The sequence below is a fragment of the Grampus griseus genome (genome assembly GCF_964374135.1).
Source record: "Grampus griseus genome assembly, chromosome: 19".
Classification (NCBI taxonomy): domain Eukaryota; kingdom Metazoa; phylum Chordata; class Mammalia; order Artiodactyla; family Delphinidae; genus Grampus; species Grampus griseus.
Genome location: NC_139013.1, coordinates 47,368,375 through 47,381,905, shown reverse-complemented (window position 1 = coordinate 47,381,905; position 13,531 = coordinate 47,368,375). Strand labels below are relative to the sequence as shown.

General features: G+C 40.8%; 1 protein-coding gene across 6 annotated transcripts in view; it reads right to left on the bottom strand.

Annotated features, from left to right (window-relative positions):
• The window catches only part of CNTNAP4 (contactin associated protein family member 4), a gene marked incomplete at both ends in the record, with an annotated part of 261,492 nt that overhangs the window by 79,825 nt on the left and 168,136 nt on the right, over positions 1–13,531 (bottom strand). For 5 of the 6 annotated variants that reach the window (XM_082677167.1, XM_082677170.1, XM_082677172.1 and 2 more), the window contains one exon: positions 3,104–3,253. The exons of the other annotated variant lie outside the window; for it this stretch is intronic. In XM_082677167.1, the coding sequence (XP_082533293.1) occupies positions 3,104–3,253 (150 nt within the window). The remainder of the gene's footprint in view (positions 1–3,103; positions 3,254–13,531) is intronic. 6 annotated transcript variants of the gene reach the window in all.

Below are 13,531 nucleotides of genomic sequence, written 5' to 3'. Positions count from 1 at the left end.
CCCTTACACTCCCTTGTAGCATTCTTTGTTTCAGAAAGAAGGTCACCGGCCAATAATTTCAGAAAAGACCAACCCCAGTTACCAAGTTGCCTGACGCCAGCTGTGGCTGTTTTGAAATTTCGCAAAAGAAAAAAAAAAAGCAAGACCTTCATTAGGATATAAAATCTCTCCTATTTTCAGGGAGTGGCGGGGGGTGGGTGCTGCTGTGTCCTCTCTTTGCCCGGCAAAGAATAAAGCTACTTTTTCTCGTTCCTCCAAAACCCTGCCTCCGTATTTCTTTTCGGCATTGGTGCATGGAGAGTCAAGATTTTGGCATCATTGGTCACCCCATTGCCAGTACCACTCAGACCATGAGCCCCTGAGCCAGTCCTGCCCTTTAGGGGACCCTATTCTAACCCTCCTCCAGCCATGATTCTGCCCATAGCAACAGGGGGTCTCACAGGGGAAGGTGACGTGCCCACTTGGAAACTGCTCCCCTCTAGCCCATCCCAGAATCCAGAATTCCCACCCCAGAAGCCCTACTTGGGCTTCCAGAAGGATGGACCTCCTCTACCAGGTCCTGAAGGCACAAGGCTGGGAGGAGGAAGGAGAAATGTGGCAGCAGGAGGCCTCCTGCTTTCCTTTGGACCCTTGCTCGCAGCCCTGGAAATGTCAGGGTGCCGTGGGGCTTGCAAGGTATATACTTAGTGATTAATAGAATCTCATGACAAGATCAAACATACTCTGGTACTTAAGGTTACCAATTGAGAAGATGATTGAATAAACAGAGATGTTGCCTAAGTAAACTTAAGATTGGTTATTTAAATAAAAGCCCTGAAGTTGGCATTTTATTATGGAACCTTTCACAGTATATTGTTTAGGGACTCAGGAATACCTTCATAGATGTCAAATCATAAAGAACATGACAGGAGGCATAAAACCCCAATTCAAGACGATGGTTACCTGGGGAGATGAAGAGGTAGGATCATGGAGGGCCAAATGGATGTTGGTAATGTTATCTTTCTTAAGCTGGAAAATGCATGTGCAGATGTGTATTTTAAAAATAATAATTAGTATTCTTTAAATTGTATATATGATGTAAGATGTGAACAATATGAAGTAACTGGGTGTGGGCTATTTGGCAACTCCCAGTGTATCTTTGCAACCCTCTAGTAAATCTAAAACTATTCAAAGATTATTAAGTTCATTTAATTAAAATGGTGTACATCATATGTATCATAATAAAAACAAGCAAAATTACAGAGTGCACATGTGATATATTTCATTATAAAATATTACAGTGTGAATAAAAATCAATCAAAATTTTGTACAAAAAATAGGTAGGCATCATTAAATCTGAACATGAAGGGTCTAAAATAATTTAAGAATGATGAGTCTATTTTCGTTACTTACACTTTTATGCAGTCTGTTATTTTTATCATCTTTTTTGCATCATTTAACAAAATGTTTGGGTTTTTTCTTACCTCTCTTGGTGCTTCTAAATCTTTTCCTTTGAAGTGAAAGCTCTTAAGTTGTTCTACACAGATCTTCCTTGACTTACAATGCGGTTACATCTTGATAAACCCATTGTAAGTTGAAAATATCCTAAGCCAAAAATGTGTTTAATGTATCCAACCTGCCAAACATCATAGCTTAGCCCAGCCTACCTTAAACATGCTCAGGACACTTACATTAGCCAACAGCTGGGCAAAATCACCTAACACAAACCCTACTTTATAATAAAGTGTTGAATCCTCACGTAATTTATTGAATACTGTACTGAAGGTGAAAACAGATTGGTTGTGTGAGAACAGAATGGTTTAAGTGTATCTGTTGTTTACCCCTGGGATTGCGCGGGTGACTGGGAGCTGTGGCTCCCTGCCACTGCCCAGCATCCTGAGAGAGTATTATTCCACATGTCACTCGCCTGGGAAAAGATCAAAATTCAAAGTACGGTTTCTATTGAATGTGTATTTCTTCGCACCATCATAAAGTTGAAAAATCCTAAGTCAGGGACTGTTTGTATATCCTACCATGTATTAAACGAACATGTTCCTATGGACTGCTATAAAATCAATCATATATTCCATAAGGTTTTATAAACCACTTGGTTTATAAATGAACACATCACCCTAAAGGAAGCAATTATATCTTTTAAGATTGTTGGCATTATGCTGCCTTTCACAGTAATGGATTAGGTAGGGGTTTTTTGGTTTGTTCGTTCACTCTTAATATAAGATGAATGATTTACGGTCTGTGTACTTACTGTCAATTCTTAGAAAGGAATTTGTATTTTATTGATGAATAATGAAGACTGGGCTTTCAACCAAATTCAAAAGTGCTTCTACACAGAAGTCATGATTACATTTCAAAATAACAAGAAGAAACACCTCAAGTCATGATTAAAAATAAGTCTTACTACTAACAGTTTTACAACTTTGTCTTTCTAATTAATGTTAAGTATTGCCTTATTTTAATTTTCCAGTGCTAAAGATTCATTTCCACTTCCAAGGTTTGCTTTTTGAAGATTTTAGTTCAATCAAACATCCACTGGACAAGTAAACACTTCATTTGTTTTTGTTCTTTAAGAGAGATGGCCTGGTGCTGAAGGCTAATGCCTTCATTTTATCAACTATATCAGTGCGTTATTACTTAGCAGTGAGAAGAGGCTTCTGGGGCTAATTAAGTTAGATTTTTTGTCCACTGGCATAATATTGACCTGCACTGAGCAGCAGAAAAGCAAAAAGAATGCTCTAGAAAAGCTAAGAGGCATGATCAGGAAAACAGTGCAATGAAATGAGCCCATAAAATCTGAAAAAGACAAACATGTAAGGCCATTCAACATCAGGAAAATATAACAACATTTGAAAGTGAGAACTGAAGAGCATGGTCTACTTGCAAGCAATCTCATTATAGAAATCATAAACATAAGTCAGTCCACCTCAAAGAAATGCATTTTAGGTCACAATTAATCATCGTGATCTACTCAACATTTCCATGTTCAAAGAAAGTGAGAAATTATTCCATAATATTCACACTGGTTAAAACACGATGACTTTAAGACACAGGGCAAGTGACTGCGAACATGGTTCAATTGCCCATATGGAGCAACCGTTTCTCTTACCTCCAAAATAATAGGTGCCCCCTGAATAAATCTGCTCAGGCCCCAGGGAAGGAGATGCAGAAGCCACCTGGCCATCCACCACCACGCTCAGGTAACTCCTTTTGGCAGACAAAGAGACGGAATGCCACTGTCCATCATTTAATCCAATACCTGGGGGAGGTAAAATTAGTTAAAAGAGATACCTCTTAACAGTGAACATTGTAAGCAGTTGGTTAGAAATAGCAATGTACACATCACTCAATCAAGGGCAGCACTCACAACTATTTTTTTTTTTTTTTTTTTTTTTTTGCGATACGCGGGCCTCTCACTGTTGTGGCCTCTCCCGCTGCGGAGCACAGGCTCCGGACGCGCAGGCTCAGCGGCCATGGCTCACGGGCCCAGCCGCTCCGCGGCACGTGGGATCTTCCCGGACCGGGGCACAAACCCGTGTCCCCTGCATCGGCAGGCGGACTCTCAACCACTGCGCCACCGGAGAATCCCTCACAACTATTAATAAAAGAAAAGAAGAAGGGAGAGAGGAAAGGGAGGTCAGTGGGCAATCAGCACCCTCTGCGTGGAAATAGCGCATGATTATCTTCCTTTCTTGGGGCCTCAACAGAGAGAACAAAATTCTAACTCAACTTTGGACAATCCTGAATGGTTAAAATCTTTCAATGGTTCAAATCTTATTTGGCATGGGCTAATTTTCAGCTTCCACCATGTATTTGCCTTTTAAAAGGAGGGATTTGGGAAGAGCACAGATATTTTCCAAAATTCTAGTTTATACCCAGTAAATGATTTATCTGCTCTTTTCCACTTTGCTGTAGTCATTTTTTGTGAGACTAGAATATTTAGCAAAGTATATGAAGTCAATCATTACCAAAATATTTGAAGAGATTATAATGCATGCTGAAAGCCTACTGGTATAATGCACAGTTAAAAAATAAAGCAGCGTGGAAAACCAGATTTACACAGCTGATCATAATAACTTTCAGATTTCGTATCTGCAAGTTCAACCAGTTGCCATAATTTATTGGTAGCTTCCAAATGAATACTCAGGGCACTGGTGGGGTCAGGCACAGAAATGCACAGAGCAGAGAAAAATTTGAGTTGACTGACATGCATGCTTCTAGCTGAGGTCAAGTAAGGCAAAACTTCTTCTTTCAGCTCTCACATGTAAAGCTGTCTTCACATTTTTGTGTTTTTTGTTGGTGACTTTGCTGTTTAAAAGGCCCCCTGGCACAGTGATGAAGGGCTGTCTAGTGTTCTTAAGTGCAAGAATGCTATGATTTGCCTTATGGAGAAAATAAATGTGATGGATAAACTTCATTCAGGCATGAGTTAGAGTGCTGTAGGCCACGAGTTCAATGTTGGTGAATCAATAATAAATACCAAAGAACGTGTCTTCAAACACAATCATACATACAAGGTTCTGTTGATAGGTAGACAAAAATGTTGCCACCACAGGCTCACAGGAACCTAACCCTGTATTTCCCCTGGGAACAATGGTTTAGTATTTGCTAATTCCATGTTCACAGCAACTTCAGAGAACATAACTATTGCAAGTATTGAGAATCGACTCTACACATACAATTCTTATTATATTCCTAATTTTATATAAATATGGGAAAGGGCTGAAAGGAAATATCTCTACATATAAACAGTAATTTTTGCATAAAAGAAAACTGTGGTTGTTTTTACTTCTCTTTATAATTTTTCTGTATTTTCCAAGTTTATATATATAATAAAAAATTGCTATAATCAAAAATCAAGGTTTTCTTATCACCTATAGAAACAGTCACTAGTCCCTCCTAAGGCAGTCCCAGTGTCATGAATCCAGGAGATGGTGGAGCCTTTCCCTCTTAAAGGGAATTAAGTCTACAAAGGTTCTGTTTTGAATACTCAGCAGACAGGCGGAATCTAAGTCTCTCTATTGTAGGCAAACCAGTAAGGTTTACATCCACCGAATAGTCAACTCTGTATGATTTTGCAGATCAAATTACTGAGCAAAAATATAAGTACTCTATTAAATCTAAAAGTCATGGGCCTCTTTCCTGATATTATGTGCAATTTCTTTATTTCTCCACCTATTTTTCTTTTTCTTTTTTTGCTGTATGCAGGCCTCTCACTGTTGTGGCCTCTCCCGCTGTGGAGCACAAGCTCCGGACGTGCAGGCCCAGTGGCCATGGCTCACGGGCCCAGCCACTCCGCGGCATGTGGGATCTTCCTAGACCGGGGCACGAACCCGTGTCCCCTGCATCGGCAGGCGGACTCTCAACCACTGCGCCACCAGGGAAGCCCTCCAGCTATTTTTGACCACAAGCTTTCAGACAGAAAATGCATGGAAGCTCCATTAGATGCCGAAGCTCTTTGCCCTGTACTCATTTAGTATAACACAAATTCCATCCTGGGCACCAAAGCTTATTTTTAAATTATATCCATGAAGCAAAGAAGATTTCCAAAGACCCAATTCTGATTTGGTTTGTGAAAGATAATGAGAAAGACCTAAAAACTGAAAAACGAAGAATGTAGGCTAGATACTTTTAGACACATTTTCTAAGAGTGGACTCTGAAATAGACGGCTGAAGAGAGTTATATAATCCCTGACGATATGAGACTGGACTAAAATAAATCAAATGTCCCACATTTGTCATCCTGTGCTTCCTTTAAGAGGATACATTTAGAGCGAAAATCCTTGTACTGAGTTTTGCGTCACACGGACGAACACTTCCCACCCTCCTCACCCCACCCTGCGTCTCCCACCATCTCTTCCTCAAAGCTCGGATGTGCCTGGATACAAGGCTCTGCTTCTGTTATCTCATCTTAGGCTTTCCATTGGCCTGGGACGGTGCTCATCAAACTACCTGCGGTTATGGACATTTTCTTTTCTGATCTACTGCAGATTGATACTTTTATAAAATTCAATAAAAATGAATAACTGAAACATTAAAGAAAGAAGATACATAAAATGCAAGCCCACTGACCATATGCTTAGAAGGTGTGGCAATACCTCCTTGCTATAACGGTTTCTAGGAGACTACTCTCAATTTTTGTACTTATCTTGGTAATAAGTATTTCAGTGAACCAGTATATTCCAAGGAGCACACTCTGAGTAGCAGTGCTCCAGGTAGCTGCTGGGTAGCTGCAGCAGGATAAAGTCAAAGGCTTGGGGACATCTTCTGTCAATACAGAAGCTAATTTAGATTAAGAACACAAGTCTGAACAAGTTAAGAACAAAAATCATAAATCTTGCCCTCAAAGTCCACCTCCTCAATTTGGGATGATTCGTCGTCTAAAGGAGGGAAGGAAGGAAGGAAGGAAGGGAGGGAGGGAGGGAGGGAGGAAGGGAGGGAGGGAGGGAGGAAGGAAGGTAAAGTAAAATAAAATAAAGTTATTAAAATAAAAAATAATTATTAAGAAAAAGAAAATTATTAAAAAAAAAAAAAAACGACAGATAGAACCCTAGGACAAATGGTGGAAGCAAAGCTACACAGACAAGTCTGTCAGGACAGCCATTCTGCGATGTGACACCGTTAAATGCACCCATTTGCCCAGCTTGCGGGTTACGAAGTTGTGCTGTGTTTGCAGGGGGACTTCAGAAAGCTATTCTTGAGCCTCATTTGTAACAGACAGCGCTCGCTTATGATGAGGAGACTTTTATTACCTGTCACTGGGATTTATTGCTCAAATTAAATAATGAAAGACCCATTTAATTCATTTCACCTAATTCTACATAATAAAAAGGATAATTTTTAAATTGGATTCTATTTTTCTTTTAAATCTACAGCTCCTTCCACGTTAATGTCTGATGAGAAGTAAGCCCCTTTCCAAGGCCACATCACGGTGAAAGAGGGGAAGAAAAGGAGGAATTGCAGCATTTGTATTTTTTCTGATTCATGGTATAAGGTAACTAAATGCTAATTCTAGTACACGACTCCCACCACTCACAACTTTCGAATGTAGGGGAAGGGATATGTTGTTGGTATAATAATAATAAAATAATAACAGTTTTAGTGACTATTATTCATAACAGGTACTGCGTGCTTTATATGCATCATGTCATTTAATCTTCAACATTACTACTGTTATTCTCATTTTAAATATGGAGAAAATAAACCTCAAGAGGAAAAACAAATCACCCCAGGAAGTATCCAGCTGGTGAGCTGATTGCAAAACCCACACTCTTCTCGGCCTGCACGACAGGTGGTCCCCTCATTGTTTTGCTCATGTTAAACAATTAACTATGAGAAAGAGAAAAGCAGCCCCTAAGAGCTAGGGTAGTGGCCTGGTACTCTCAGGGAGGCCTTGGTGGTGTGAGATGCTGGTGGGCGTCCGGAGCTAGGCCTTGGTGTTCTCCCACTGAGCATAACAAGCTCACAGAACATCAATATTAGACAAGGTCACTCTGTCACTACAACGAACTGGGACCAAAAAAAAACCCCCCAAAACAAACAAACTCCAAAAGTACTTTACAGACTGGTTTAAGCACAGACAAAAGCAAGGCTACTGTGCAAACCACAAAAATACCAAGTCCTCTCCTGGCTAATACAAATAACAACTGACTTTTTAAATCAAATACAGATTTAGCCTTCTTTTATTCCTCCATCCTTCTAAATAATACTTACAAAGATACTTAACCAGTTACCCTCAGCTCCTGGCAGCATTTAATCCCAAGCAATTTTCCATTTCCTTGAACCCCCCACGCAAAACAGCTAACTCAACCTAAAATCCTACGACAAGTCATCCTTAACACCTTTGTAATGAGACTCTTCCATGGTTCCCCTGGGTGAGGGTTCTCCTTGTTGCAATAAGCAACAAACCCAAACTGTTTGATTGCAGGTATGACCACTGTGGTCTCTGGGTAGAAACCACTGACACCTCCAGCTGGAAGAACAGAAGAATAAATGGAAAGATTTGCAAGTGCAGGTGGCAGGAGAATGTGGGATCCTTTACAAGAACCTCCTCCCTCTCCCCTTCTTCTCCTTCTCCTCCTCTTTTCTTTTCTCTCTCTCTCTCCTTCTCTCTTTTTGTCTCCCTCTCAGGCCCCAAAACACATAGACACACAAAATATAGGAGGAGGAAAAAGGTTTATCTCTGCTCCTTGTATATAATATCAGGGACCAGTCTTAAACTGCTACGGAAATATTGTGACACTTTAGCTACCATCGGTCTTTCATAAGATTATAACAGGCATCCGTGAAGTAGGATGTGTAAAGGGGGGAAAAAAAAAGCCTGCTATATAGGGTAGATTCTTTGCAAAGAAGCAAAAGGCAATTAGACAAAGGCCATTACTCAAGGAGCAACTGAAGGAATTTGCCTGTTCCAAGTAACTTTTAGTGCTCTGAAACTGTGCCAGACATTCCTATATTCACTAACTATAGCCACTAACCAGAATTAAAGATCCATGACACCAGATTGCTCTTGCCAAGAGGAAAATATGGAGGTCAATGCTGCCAATCACTTTAGGGGAAAGAGGGACTTCCAGGGAGCGATGGGGTTCTAACGTGAAAAGCAGGAATATTCCAACAGTGAAAGGGAAGAAGGGGGAACTTTAAAAATGGCTTCTCCTGGGTGAGGCAAATCAAGACGGCAGTCCCATTGCCAGGGTCACAAGACTCACGAAGGCCTAGTAACTGAAACACGCAGAGGCATCTCATAGGTGGAGTCGAGACGGCATACTGGGAGAATGTGGAATTCGCGTCTCCTCACAACTAGGGTACCTACCAGGTACTGGTGGGGGACCACAGACACCTAAGGGAACGGGAGGAACCCCCAGTGACTGGGTAGGACGTGGGGTGTGGGGGTAGTGAAAGGGGAGGAGAAGTGGAGGCAGGATGAGATGGGCGCCCCTGAGGGCTGGCTGTGGGAGGGGAGGGGATCCCACACCCGAAAGGGGAAATTGGGGAACCACTGGGACGGCAGAGGATCAAAAGGGAGCATGGCCAGGTTTACTATGCCCACGTGGGCCCCTGGGAGACTGCTGAAGACCCAGGCCTGATCCTCTGCCCACAGAGGCCCCCTCCAGCTGTGCAGGTCCTGAGGGAGTAGGAGGAAGGCAAGGCGGAGTAAAAGTAAAGGCCGGACCTCCAGGACCGGCACTCCTGAGGGGCGGCTGGGGGAGGTGAGGAGCTCCTACACCAAGCGGTACCCACCCCCGTTAGGGGGCGAGAACCTGGGAGAGAAGGTGGGGGAGGGGTGCAGAGAAACAGAAGGGAACGTGGCCAGTGCGTCCCCTGTCCACTTAGGCACCGGGAAGGCTGCTGGGCTCCCCGGCCTAGTCCTCTGTCCTCGGAGCCTCCCTCCTGTGCACAGAGCCCAAGCCCCGCCCCCACACCCCCACCCAGGGCCCCACCTCTACACTGGGAGACCCCGTCCAATGAGCTGGGCCTAAACCCCAACCACACACCCTCACTCAGGGCCCTACCTCCAAACTCCGGAACTCCACACTCCAGAAGCCCTCCTCTGGGTGTGCTGCCTCTCCCCCTCCCCAAGTCCTAAGCAGACACCCCACCCCATGCTTGAATGTCACCCAACCTAGGCCCCGCCCCCAAGGGACTTTTCCAGCTACCTAGGTCCTGAGCCTAGGCCCCGCCCCATGCTCAAACGTCACTCCCCTAACCGCCTAGGACCCACCCCACCCTAAACCCCACCCCTGCCTAGAGTTCCACCCCCACCTAAACTCCACCCGCATAGCCAGGGCTTTTTTTTTTTTCTTTTTTCTGTTGTGGTTGTATTTTACCTTGTTGAAGTTGTTTCAATTATAGTTTTATTTTTCCTAATATATTTTTTATCTTTCTAATTTTATTTTCTATTTTATTCTTTGATATTGTACTGTTCCTTTCTTTCTTTCTTCTTCTTTTTTTAACTGCACCGTGAAGCTTGTGGGATCTTGGTTTCCAGGTCACAGGTCATGCCCAAGATCCTGTGGTGAGAGCTCCGAGTCCAAACCTCTGGACTAACGGAGAACCTCAGACCCCAGGGAATATTAATAGGAATGAGGCCTCCCAGAGGTCCTCATCTCAGCACCAAGACCTGACTCTATCCAACTGCCTGCAAACTCCAGTGCTGGACGTCTCAGGACAAACAACCAGTAAGACAGGAATACAGCACCACCCATCAAAAAAAAAAAGAAACAACAAAAAAATATGTTACAGATGAAGGAGCAAGATAAAAACCTGCAAGACCAAATAAAGGAAGATAAAATAGGCAACCTACCTGTAAAATAATTCAGAGTTAGGATAGTAAAGATGATCCAAAATCTCAGAAACAGAATGGAGAAAATACAAGAAACATTTAACAAAGATCTAGAAGAACTAAAGAGCAAACAAACAGTGATGAACAACACAATTACTGGAATTAAAAATACTCTAGAAGGAATCAATAGCAGAGTAACTGAGGCAGAAGAACGGATAAGTGAGCTGGAAGATAAAATGGTGGACGTAACTGCCAGGGAGCAGAATAAAGAAAAAAGAATGAGAAGAACTGAGGACAGTCTCAGAGACCTCTGGGACAACATTACATGCACCAACATTCGAATTACAGGGCTCCCAGAAGAAGAAGAGGAAAAGAAAGGGTCTGAGAAAATACTTGAAGAGATTATAGTCGAAAACTTCCCTAACATGGGAAAGGAAATAGTCAGTCAAGTACAGGAAGCAAAAAGAGTACCATAAAGGATGAACCCAAAGAGAAACATGCTGAGACACATTAATCAAACTATCAAAAATTAAATACAAAGAAAAAATATTAAAAGCAGCAAGGGAAAAGCAACAAATAACATACAAGGGAATCCCCATAAGGTTAACAGCTGATCTTTCAGCAGAAACTCTGCAAGCCAGAAAGGAGTGGCAGGACATATTTAAAGTGAGGAAAGGGAAAAACCTACAACCAAGATTACTCTACCCAGCAAGGATCTCATTCAGATTCGATGGAGAAATTAAAACCTTTACAGACAAGCAAAAGTTAGGAGAATTCAGCACCACCAAACCAGCTTTACAACAAATGCTAAAGGAACTTCTCTAGGCAGGAAACACAAGTGAAGGAAAAGACCTACAAAAACAAACCCAAAACAATTAAGAAAATGGTAATAGGAACATACATATCGATAATTACCTTAAATGTAAATGAATTAAATGCTCCAACCAAAAGACATAGACTGGATGAATGGATACAAAAACAAGACCCGTACATATGCTGTCTACAAGAGACCCACTTCAGACCTAGTGACACATACAGACTGAAAGTGAGGGGATGGAAAAAGATATTCCACAAAAATGGAAATCAAAAGAAATCTGGAGTAGCAATTCTCATATCAGACAAAATAGACTTTAAAATAAAGCCTATTACAAGAGACAAAGAAGGACACTACATAATGATCAAGGCATCAATCCAAGAAGAAGATATAACAATTTTAAATATTTATGCACCCAACATAGGAGCACCTCAATAAATAATGCAAATGCTAATAGCCATAAAAGGGGAAATTGACAGTAACACAACCATAGTAGGGGACTTTAACACCCCACTTTCACCAATGGACAGATCATGCAAAAGGAAAATAAATAAGGAAACACAAGTTTTAAATGATACATTAAACAAGATGGACTTAACTGATATTTATAGGACATTCCATCCAAAAATAACAGAATACACTGTCTTCTCAAGTGCTCATGGAACATTCTCCAGGAAAGACGATATCTTGGGTCACAAATCAAGCCTTGGTAAATTTAAGAACACTGAAATCGAATCAAGTATCCTTTCCAACCACAATGTTATGAGACTAGATATCAATTACAGGAAAAAAACTGTAAAAAATACAAACACATGGAGGCTAAACATTATGCTACTAAATAACCAAGAGGTCACTGAAGAACTCAAAGAGGAAATCAAAAAATGCCTAGAAATAATGACAATGAACACACGATGACCCAAAACCTATGGGATGCAGCAAAAGCAGTTCTAAGCAGGAAGTTTATAGAAATACAATCCTACCTCACAAAACAAGAAAAATCTCAAATAAACAACCTAACTTTACACTTAAAGCAATTAGAGAAAGAAGAACAAAAATAACCCAAAGTTAGCAGAAGGAAAGAAATCATAAAGATCAGATCAGAAATAAATGAAAAAGAAATAAAGGAAAGAATAGTAAAGATCAGTAAAACTAAAAGTCAGTCCTTTGAAAAGTTAAACAAAATTGATAAACCATTAGCCAGACTCATCAAGAAAAAAAGGGAGAAGACTCAATAGAACTAAATATGAAAAAGAAGAAGTAACAACTGATCCTGCAGAAATACAAAGGATCATGAGAGATTACTACAAGCAACTATATGTCAATAAAATGGACAACCTGGAAGAAATGGACAAATTCTTAGAAAAGCGCAAACTTCTGACAATGAACCAGGAAAAAATAGAAAATATAAACAGCCCAATCACAAGCACTGAAATTGAAACTGTGATTAAAAATTTTCCAATGAACAAAAGCCCAGGACCAGATAGCTTCACAGGCAAATTCTATCAAACATTTACAGAAGCGCTAACACGTATCCTTCTCAAACTCTCCCAACATATAGCAGAGGGAGGAACACTCCCAAACTCATTCTACAAGGCCACCATCACCCTGATACCAAAACCAGACAAAGATGTCACAAAGAAAACTACAGGCCAGTATCACTGATGGACATAGATGCAAAAATCCTCAGCAAAATACTAGCAAACACAATCCAACAGCACATTAAAAGGATCATACACCATGATCAAGTGGGGTTTATCCCAGGAATGCAAGGATTCTTCAATATACGCAAATCAATCAATGTGATAACAACATTTTAAAAAACTGGAGGATAAAAACCATATGATAATCTCAATAGATGCAGAAAAAGTTTTTGACAAAATTCAGTACTCATTTATGATGAAAACTCTCCAGAAAGTAGGCATAGAGGGAACTTACCTCAACATAAAAACGATCATATATGACAAACCCAATGGTGGGTTTGTCAACGAACAAACATCGTTCTCAATGGTGAAAAACTGAAACCATTTCCACTAAGATCAGGAACAAGACAAGGTTGCCCACTCTCACCACTATTATTCAACATAGTTTTGGAAGTTTTAGCCACAGCAATCAGCGAAGAAAAAGAAATAAACGGAATCCAAATCGGAAAAGAATTAAAACTGTCACTGTTTGCAGATGACATGATACTATACAAAGAGAATCCTAAAGATACTACCAGAAAACTACCAGAGCTAATCAATGAATTTGGTAAAGTAGCAGGATACAAAATTAATGCACAGAAATCTCTTGCATTCCTATACACTAATAATGAAAAATCTGAAAGAGAAATTAAGGAAATGCTCCCATTTATCATTGCATCAAAAAGAATAAAATATCTAGGAATAAACCTACCTAAGGAGACAAAAGACCTGTACACAGAAAACTATAAGACACTGATGAAA